The sequence below is a fragment of the Geospiza fortis genome, unplaced genomic scaffold (assembly GCF_000277835.1).
Source record: "Geospiza fortis unplaced genomic scaffold, GeoFor_1.0 scaffold112, whole genome shotgun sequence".
NCBI lineage: Eukaryota > Metazoa > Chordata > Aves > Passeriformes > Thraupidae > Geospiza > Geospiza fortis.
This window is the reverse complement of record NW_005054298.1, coordinates 14,588,268-14,598,718: the sequence shown is the minus strand read 5'-3', so window position 1 is coordinate 14,598,718 and position 10,451 is coordinate 14,588,268. Positions and strand designations below refer to the sequence as shown.

The window sequence follows — 10,451 nt, the reverse complement described above, 5'->3', positions numbered from 1 at the left end:
GAACCAAATAAAATTTTGCAGCTAGTATCATGTCCCTTGCTTTCTGCAAAAAAATTGTTGTATTTTATTGCAGGAAATGAGAAGTGAGTTTTTAGGGTTGGTTTAAGATTTTTGATTTATGTCTTAGGCAGAATGGTATGATAAAATAATTTTCATTATATTTATTTTGCAGTGTTTTCTAAAGATGAAACCTGAACATTTAACATTTAATGCAGCTAATGAAAAGTGTGTAACATTTGGAGGCTCTCTTCCATCTATCTCAGATCAAGCTGACCAAGGTATGGTGATGAACTGGGGGCACTTTAGTACACAGCTTCTCTTCTATATTCAGAATAGTTCTGCTTAAGAGCTTGAGCATAAATCACTTGGTTATCCACAGGCATACTAGGAACATTCTAAAAATCCAGGACTGATTAAAAACATGTTGTCTGTTGTTTGCATCACTGGAAACATAACATGGAAATGCAGTTACCAGATACTTGAACCAGTTTGAGGAGCAGCTTCTCTATATGATCTTAACCTGTTACAAAAAGAAAAATGTTGCAAAACCTTGTTGAGAGAGTTGAGCATAAAATGGTCATCACTGAATGAAGAATTGTTTGGCTTTCCTAGCTAAAGCATAACTGAGACTGTAGACTTTCCACTGTGAAAAACCACCTTAGAAGCTGCTTCCAAGAGAAGCTCAGCTGTGTGTATGGGAATGAGGTGGCAAATACAGTGCCAGCTGGAGCACAGGACCCTCTGTTTCTGCATGTGCTGAGCAGCTTAATGTGGCAATGTGTTCAAAGTGACCCCCTTTGAGCTCTTCAGGACACTGAGGAGAGGATGGAAAAAAGGAGGACTGGAAGACAGAACTGTTTCACCTAAATCAACTAAGGTCAATGAGAGAAATGCAGTGAGGAAGAAATGGGTTCACATTGGCTGCAAGTAATGTTCAGCAATAAACTGATGAATGATATGGCTGAATTTGCAACTATATTCTTGTGGATAATTAAGAGTTCTCTGAGGGTGTATCTGAAGTAGCTCAGTTGAATTCTGCAGTGCCCACAATGCATATTTTCTTTATAAGCAAATAACCCCTTGCCAAACAAAATATGGTAAATAGACTAGAGAAGTCAAGAGTGTACCTGCAGGCAGCAGCTTAATGGTAATTTTCTTTTAATGCTGTTATTGGGGAGGAATAGGGTTATGTACAGGAATATACATGTCTCAGGCCTGTGTGTTTTTGTATGTATTTAAGGTTGGAAAAGCACAGCCACTCTGAGATGTAATGTAGCAGGATCCCTCATGTGATTTGGTGCATTTGGAAGTGTTTGTTATTTTGTCTTGTTTGTTTTTCTTTTCTCTGTGGAGGCCACCTATATGGAAAGGAGACACAGTCCTCTTAAAATGCTTTTCTGTGGGCTGCCTCTACCCCTCCCGGTGGTATTAGGGGCTAGCCCTGACCTGCAAATCTACAGTGGCTTTGTCTCCTTCAGAAAATAGGCTGTGGCTAGTCTGGCATGTGACCAATAGCTAAAACATGTCAGCAGTAGCTAATTACACAGCTTTGATTTGTCTTCCTAAACTAGTCAAGTTTAGTGAATGTCTTTGGTGCCTGGGGCATTACCAGAGCCCATTGTTTCTTGCCAGAATGCTCACTAAGAGGGGTCTGATGCAAGGTTTACCTGGCTGATTTTTTTTTTCAGCTAAACCTGACTTCCTTTGACCTGTCCTGCTGTCTCTGATGGTGGGGTGGACAAAGTCTACCAGAATCCTAAAAACGTTCTGATTTATGATATGTAAAGGAGAAAGATGGGAGATAAGACTTCCTCCATCAATTCAGAAAGGGCAGCAAGACAAGAGAAGATCTTGCAGGCTTGTGGAAAAGCAGCTTCTTAAATTTGTGTGTGAATAAAAGACTCCCAATTAGTGGGCAAAGGAACAGGTTAAATCACCTCAGCTTAACTTCTCCTCAGCTCAGAATTTGAAGGACAAATACCAGTAGCCTGCTCCTTTCAGATAAAATCAATATGAAAGGTGTTCTCAAATGGAAGGAAGGGATGACAAGCATTCATCAGTCATCAAGGGCTGGAAAAATTAAATTAACACAAACAGGGATTGTATTGTCTTATTTACATGAAGTCTTTTGCAGGCTTACTGTTGTTTTCCTAACCACAATATGTACATTTACTCTTCTGTCCAACAGATTATATAACATCCTTGCTTCCTGGCCTGCCAAAAGATATTTGGATTGGTTTACAGTTCCTCTTCAGTACAAGGGAAAACAAATGGATAGATGAGAGTAGACTGTTGTATAGTAACTTTCACCCACTCCTGACAGGGAGATTAAGGAAAATTCCACTGGATGTAAGTTCTGTTTTGACTTCTTTTGCCTATTGAGTGATGAAATTTGGAATGTTGTGTCAAAAAAAAACCCCATGTAACAGACCAAATTCCCCAGTTAGTCATTGTAATTGGCCAGCAGGGTGGCTAACAGTACTGGAGTTCTGTTTACCTTTACTTGGATGACAACTTCTGAAATGTATTTAGCTTAGGAAAACTTTCTGAGTCCAGTACTGGAGTTCTGTTTACCTTTACTTGCTGAGTCTGGGCACCTGGTAGTGTCTGTAAAACAGGTAAGCTGTATAAGCTGTATTGCGCCACTTCTTTGAAACTTCTTAAACAAGTTCAGACAGCTGGGGTTCTCCTAGACTCATGTTACTTCACCTCTACACAAGTATGTTTTTACCCAATTTGAGTCTGATAAGGATATTTCTGTTTCTCAGCTTTTTGATGAAGAATTTAACAATCAGTGTGGTGTAATCCTCAATGATCCCAAATCACAATATGTTGGAACATGGAATTTCACTGCTTGTGCTGACAGGCACTTCTTGGGTATATGCCAGCGGTCTGTAGGTAAGTCTGAAGAGTCAAAATAAATTGCAGCCAGAGTTTAAAGGTGCATGTGCCAAGAGACTTTAATGCATGTAAATGATTTCACTTGAAGAGCAAGATTCTTGTAGAGACTGAGCAGGTAAATTCTAGAAAAGCAGAGTGTAGAGGAGGATCTGGGGCCTGTTTTATCAGCCATTCAGAATTTTCCCTATTGTGTTTCATAGCCCAGTTCAGGGAGAATCTGTTTTCCTGAGAGACTTTGTGCAGTCTCAGTGGAATTACACTTCAGCAGATGGGTCTTTAATGTTCTGTGTGTATAGAGGTCATGTGCATTGAGGGGTGGAACAAGTGACTCCTTTTTCCTTTTCAGAACTGTGGAAGTGAGAAACCCTAGGAAGGAATCTCACAATATTTATATCCTCCTTAAGTACATCCTCTGTCTTTTAGTTCTATGAGAATATAAAGTATCATAGACTCTTAATGTTGAAGTTGGTCTCCCCCCAGAGCAAACTTGAGAATTGGTGTAAGTGGGATTTTTTAATCTGAGCTAAAAATAATATTCAGATGTCCCCGTGTGGGTTGGCCAATACCAATTACTGGAATAAGATCAAACACATGTAGTTATTATGTGCATTTAATTACTGCTATGGGCTGATGTTCAGCATACCCACTTCTGAGTAGGTTCCTTTATATAAATAATCCTTTTAAGTGATGAACATGCTAGCTTCTAAAAAAGAATCAAACACAAAGAAACCTAGGTGTACAAAACGCCCAAGACTGCACCCACCTACTTCATTCTCAAATAGGCAGAGATTTCCACCTCCCACCTCCATTTAACATACAAAATCTTCTTTACTCAGTGCCAAATACCCCAGAAATTCTAAGTGTTAAGATTAGAAGTTTGGATGGAAGAGATGTCATAAAAATGTGAAAAGGAGACTTATGAATTGGAGGTTGACAATGTATCTGTTTGTACCAATCTCTTATTAGTCTGGAGTGACTATGTCTCTGTTTGGAGTTTAAAATACTCAATGTTTATTTGCCACAGCTGTAGCAGGTGTAATGAGGAAGGTTTTTGGACTGACAGAGAATGTGTCCTGCTATGGTCTGGTCTTATACTGTGTTAGGGATCCAAGCATAGTTTGGGGTGGGAAGGACCTCAGGAGGTTGTAGGGACAGCTGTGTGAGAGTCGAAGCTGTCTAGGGCTTTATCATCAGGAAAAAGATGATTCATGTTCATTGGAAATCTTGGTATGACTGTGTTTTGCAGGATTTCTTGAGATGGTAATCATCAGCAATTATTTTTTCAGAAATGAAGATTTTGCTTACTGCCTTGTTTCCAATTTGGTACCCCTTGATGTGTGATGGCACCCTGGGTTCCATGGTTCTCTTTTGTAGCTGTTTACTAAGTGAAAGCATTTGGCAGCAGACAAACTACTTGAAACAATCTGTTTGAGCCTTGTCAGTTTTCTTATCTATTGAAAGCTGCAAATATCAAATTAATATTATGTTTCTGTCATCATGTGTTTTGGAAAATGGCCCTGTCAGCCTATCAATCAGCCATTTAGATACTGGTATTTATAGAGCAATGCCTCCCCTCACCCCTTACAGGCATTTTTCTGCTTCAAGTGTTTTAAATATTGGGAGGCTTCTGCCTTTTACACAATGAGTTTCTTTTTGGTTGTGTATAAAGCTTTTGGGGTTACCATTTGTATGCTTAACCCTACCACCCACAGGAGTATTTGCATCTTCTATTAACTGCAGTAGCCATGCATCTCTGAGCTGTGCCTTCAGGTGTGGTGCTGGTAACTGTGATAACACTCTGTGCTCAGAGCACAAACAGTGAATTATCTCCCTCCCTATGCAAGCTGGATTTTCTGCAGTTAGTTAAGTGGCGGTGAAAACAGCTCTCACTGTATTCATGGATGGCGTGTAAGGAGTAAGGAGTTCTGGGACTGTGCTGTACCAAGATCTGTGTAGACAGGTTCTGTGGCCCAGTGGATTTGCATAAACATAAATCCACAGGCTCCACAGAGATAAATGAGTCAAGTTTAGCTGTTGCTATATTACAGCAGAGAGCACTTGCTCTCTCACATTTGTGTATAATTGAAGTTATAGAATATGTTTTTAATTCAATAAATTATTTAGCAATTAATTTAAAATAACATGTAAAAATAAATGAACCTAAATAGAGAAAAAGATATTTAATAATACATTGGCTGAAAATAATAATTATTTTTAATATATATTTTTCTATCTAAGATATCAATGATGTTTGCTTCTAACTATAATTATCGGCATAATCTACTGTCTAAGATTTTTTTTTCCCAAGTGTAGTCAAACAGGTTTTTCTGATTTTTACAGAGATATTGGGAGTTTAAAATGTATTACAGTATTTAACTACGTAATTACTGGACTTCTTTCTTATGTATAGGTACTGCTGATAACCAGACAGAGCAAGTCATTAATGAAACATTGAGCTATCAAAATGTTCAATACATGTTAATTCTGAAGAATTTGTCCTGGAATGATGCAATGGCTGCATGCATAAATAACAAGATGCAGCTGGTTAGCATCACAGATCAGTTCCAGCAGGCTTTTCTTGCTGTTCAGGCTGCTCTTCATAATTACCCACTCTGGACTGGACTCTTCAGCAGAGATGTAAGTTTTGTTTTTTCCTCAGACTGTGGCTTAAGGTAATTTCTACAGCTGTGTGAAACAAAACCTGAGTTAAAGAAATTCAGTGACAAATTACTTTCTGGGCTAAAAACTGTTTTAGTTTAGGGATAACCATCTGGAGTGTCTTAAGATAAATGTTTTAAACCTTCAGTTCTCCAAGTTACATATTCTTGAACTCTGCTGGATGAATTGATGATGATGATAAAATTATTTTAAAAGACTGATGATGAAGGGATGTATTGTAGGGTGGCAGCAACATAGGTTACTGAGTCATCTCTTCTGTTTACAAATGAGTAATGGGTGTTGCCATTTAATATCATCATCACTGTTTACAGTACCACTCTAGAAAGATGACCCAAAAATCTGTTTTGGAAGGTGAACCTACAAGTGGCAAATAAAATTCAAAATTAATCATTGAATACTTGTGGAGATAGATTTTTGAAGTTTAACTTAGATTCTGTTGTTACTTCGTGTTATTTATACCCGTGTTGTGAGTTTGAGGGAGGCATCTCTGAGACAGGTTAGTGGCTTTTTCTTTCTATGGGCCTATGGTTTTTATTTGGTAAAAAAAATAATGCAGGAGGGGCTGCTTTTTATCTTTATTAGCTAGAGGACCTCTTGAAAATCTTTGCTGTGGATTGAGAGGTGTCTCAGCTGTTAAAGGGATGGCTTGGGCTTGCTGGCCAGGTTTATCTCTTTTGTCATGCACATAAGTCTGGAGATAATTGCAAGAAAAAAGTTAGACTTCTTTTAGAGGTGCTTTACCTGCCCAGTGTGGTGGTGTTCACTCAGCTCTGAGGTGTTATGTTCTTCTATTGTCACTTCTGGGCTACTGGATACTTTAGCAAATAGGGGAAAACAGAAGTTTGAGTATATACTTTATGAAGAATATTTTTAAATTTTTAAAGGAAACAACCATTTAATCTTAGTGAAAATGGGAAAACTAGACAACCGATTTTCCCATCTCTTTTGATTTTTTTATCTGTAAGTGAAGATCAAATGATTCATTTTGGGGCATATAGCTCAGGCATACGCTGGCTCTTCACTATTGCAACACTTCATTATTTGGGCACAATTAAAATGTCGCATGAAAGGACATTATAATGCAACTGGTCAACAGAACTTGTTACTCCAGTGCTGAAATCAGACTCAAAAGAAAGATATAAGACAAATTACGCAACAGTAGGGAGATTTCCCGAAGACTTGCAAATGTAAGATTTTTAAAAGAGAGCATGCTGCTTGTTATGTGTTTTTTTTTTTCCTGCATCCTCCAGGGCAGGAACAAGGCTGATGTATTAAATCAATTAAGTATTTAATAATTACTTTCAACTCAATATAGAGTAACTGAGACTGGACTTTCTTCTCAGTTATTAGCAGTTTTCCAAGATTAGGAGATGATATCCACCATTGCTTTGCAGATGCAAATGATGCAGTTTGGACATCCCATTGCTAGACCTTCCTCCCTAAGAACACTAGTGAGACATCACCTTTGGATAATTTGCCATTCAGCTAATTTGTATTTTTGTAACTGCAGAACTTAAAGTAGAAAAGCTTGTTATATTGTGAGCAGAAAATCAGCTTGTGAGGGCAGTGGAACACTTACAGTTCTCATCAGAGACACTGAAAATGTCTAGCCAGTGTAAATATATTATCATACCATTTTCTGCGCCTTATATTTTTACTGTGTAAGCTCATCCCTTTTGCTTAAATAATGCCAGGGTGGAAAACATTATGGCTGGCTGGATGGGAAACATGTGAGTTTTAGTCGCTGGTCTGAAGATGATGAATACACAAATGAAGAATGTGTGTTTTTGGATACTGATGGCTTCTGGAAAACTTCTGACTGTTCCTCTGAAAATCGAGGAGCTATTTGCTATGCATCAGAAAGTATGTATGCAACCATAATTTTTATAAAAGTTGACTTTTATTTTATTATGAAGTTAATTCAATTATTTCAGCTTGTAACTTCAAAATTACAACATTTTAAAACTTACATTTTCTCCAACAGTCTGATTTCTATGCCATTAAAAAAACTGGCTTCAAAGACAGGGGACATGCACCTGTTGGTCTTAATCTAATTGTACCTTAGAAATAAATTCAGCATGGATGCGTTGGGTCAGTACCCTTATTGCCAACTTTGCAATCCTATCTTTGCACTGCTTCTCCAAGATTGTTGCATACTAGTCTCTCCCACTTGCCTATGGGAGAAGATTAAAATAGCTCTGTACTATTTACATCTTAATATTGGAACCTCCTGAAATCTATTCGGACATGGAAATCTTCTACATGGAGAAGGTACATGGCTATATGGAGAAGGGTAGAAGGTTGACACTGAATTGAAAATCATCATCTGAAGTTCACAAAACCTTTCGAAATACCTACTAATTATAACAAGCCAGGAATATAGTAGAATGTGTTTTTTTATTTCCAGGAAAGAGCTGTGCTAGTTGTGTATCCTTCAGAAAAAGATTTTTCTGAGAGATCATCACAGACTTTTTCTCTATGAGACCCTAATGATTTGTTTTGGTTTTATTCTGTGAGGGGACACAAGCCATTGTACATCCTGAGTCACAGTAAAGTGTGGTGTTATGACATCATTAGTTATTTTGTGCTTACAGGCCAGGGAACTGCAGGAAGAGTCCTTCTCATTCCTCAAATATTAGATAAAGCCTTAGAACTAAGAGGTGTTGCTAGCTGTGAAGTAGCTTATTTGTTACAGTGATCTGCCCTGCACTAGAGGCAATAAGAGCTTTTGGTTATTGGCCTACACTTAGCACTTTTATGTAAGGATTTTATTTTTAAACCTATTTAAAATAACTGTGAAAACTTGCAAGTATCTGTATTCTTTAGTAGAGCTTACTGCTGGTTTGTTACTTTAAAAAATCACTATCATGAGGAAACTGAAAATAACACATTTAAAGGATGACAACTTAATTTGACTTACATGTTTTTAAGTGGTACCTGAAAGTGCTTTGTGGGATGCCAGACCAGGTGGTGCTATTAGTAATTCATGTCCTGATGTTGTCTTGTCTTTTTTTAGAGAAGACTGAAAAAGAACAAGTTACACAAGTGAAATGCCCACATAAGATTAAAAATACACCCTGGATATCATTTAGAAACAATTGTTACACTTTTATGATAACAAAAAATAGATGGAGAGAACTGAAGCCTCACGAAGCTCATCATTTATGCAGGAACATGAGTAAGTACTTTGTCACACTGCAGGTATTTATGGACTTGGATGAGCTTGGAGGAGATGAGTGTTAGATCTGAGTCACTGTCTTACAATGACAGAGAGCAGAGTGAATGTGGGGAAAGGCTGTAGCAGTAATGCAGCAGTGTAGCACTGCCTGATGCTGTTTGCCCTTGCACTACCCTGATAAAAAGTGCCCAGAACATGGAGAGAGGGTTGAGGAAAGAGGCAGCTTGGAGCTACTGAGCTCTGAGATCTCTGAAAAATGGCAAGGTTTTGTGTTTGGTTGGGGGTTTTGTTAAAATGTGCCAGTTTTAAATAGTTTGGATAATTGTTATACCCTTGGCAACATTCTGGCTTTACAGTTACATTTACTTCGTGGTTTCCCGCTGCCTCCAGCTTTGCTGTGTGGAACACTTAAGTGAACAAAGTAAATAGACTGAAAAACACATGGACATTTTCTGTCCATCCTAAATAAAGTATAACCTTAGGAACAGCTTCCTTCTTGTATTAAACCTTCAGACATTCATCTTTCCAAAAATTATTTCAATTTTTTTGTGAATTGATTTCATTTCAGTCTTTTTCTTAATACTGTTTCTCTGCTAGGGCAGTTCAAGCATGAAAGTTTGCTAGTATTTTTATGTTCTGTGCAGAGAATTTTTACTACATACAACTTGAAGTGACAGTAGGACCCACAAACATCTCTGGAGCTAAAATCTTTTGCTTATCCACAAAATCAGGGATAGAACCATTGATAATACATTTGAAAATTGGTTTTGCACTGTTCAATTAGTTATGTTGTAAAGATCTGGCCTTTACAGAGGTTGACTTATCTGTAATAATTGTTAAGATTAATAGAAAAAAAAGTTTATTTTTAAACTTAAAGGTGGATTTGTAAGAAAGTAATATAAAAAATGTTTCAACAGACCCTGAAGCATTTGTTCTGAGTGTTCGAGATGAAGAGGAGAATAACTTTGTTATTGAGCAGCTTCATTCATTCAGCGGTCTGGCTCTGTGGGTCTGGCTGGGTGTGATTTATGATGACAGTGGTAAGATTTAAGGGTTTGTTTTTTTCTTATTAACTGGATCAGAGACAAAATTTGCAGCATTAAGTGCATGTTCCTTGCATGTTTCAGTTCATAACTAAAGTCAAAGTGAATGCAAACCTGTAATAATGATTTATATTTATACTTATCTTCTAGAAGAAAATAACCTGACATGGTCTCTGTTTGAGTGATAATTAGATGCAATATGTTCTGTTCAGTTTAGATTTGATTTCCCTGGAAAGCAGGACGTAAAGTGACCAGGATGAGTAATGATAACATATTTAGCATTGGATATGAAACTGACTTAGAATAACTTGCAGTATCCCAGTATTTTTTCCAAAGTGAACATCTCTTAATATAATTAACATATTCAATGTTAATTGGTGTTTGTAGACATAATGCCAGTGGTTTAATAAACGTGAAATATTTTCCACAGATAAAGTTCTCAAGTGGTATGATGAAACTCATCTGACTTACAATAACTGGAGGCTGGGAAGACCTATCATAAAGAAGAACAGTTTTTTTGCTGGTGTAAATCTTGATGGATTTTGGGATATTTATAATTATTCTCAAAGTTGGCATGCTAATCACTACAACATGTACAGTATTCTCGCCTGTAAAATCGAAAGGGGTGAGTAGTATTGGGTGAGGGTCAT

The 10,451-nt window shown here is 37.5% G+C and overlaps 1 protein-coding gene across 1 annotated transcript in view; it reads left to right on the top strand.

The window, feature by feature from the left end:
- LY75 (lymphocyte antigen 75) overlaps positions 1 to 10,451 on the top strand; it is a 44,708-nt gene that overhangs the window by 27,017 nt on the left and 7,240 nt on the right. Inside the window, exons 23-30 of the mRNA XM_014307333.2 lie at positions 173 to 278; positions 2,189 to 2,349; positions 2,769 to 2,898; positions 5,312 to 5,538; positions 7,275 to 7,443; positions 8,597 to 8,758; positions 9,676 to 9,798; positions 10,232 to 10,426. Coding sequence (XP_014162808.2) covers positions 173 to 278; positions 2,189 to 2,349; positions 2,769 to 2,898; positions 5,312 to 5,538; positions 7,275 to 7,443; positions 8,597 to 8,758; positions 9,676 to 9,798; positions 10,232 to 10,426 — 1,273 coding nt within the window. The remainder of the gene's footprint in view (positions 1 to 172; positions 279 to 2,188; positions 2,350 to 2,768; positions 2,899 to 5,311; positions 5,539 to 7,274; positions 7,444 to 8,596; positions 8,759 to 9,675; positions 9,799 to 10,231; positions 10,427 to 10,451) is intronic.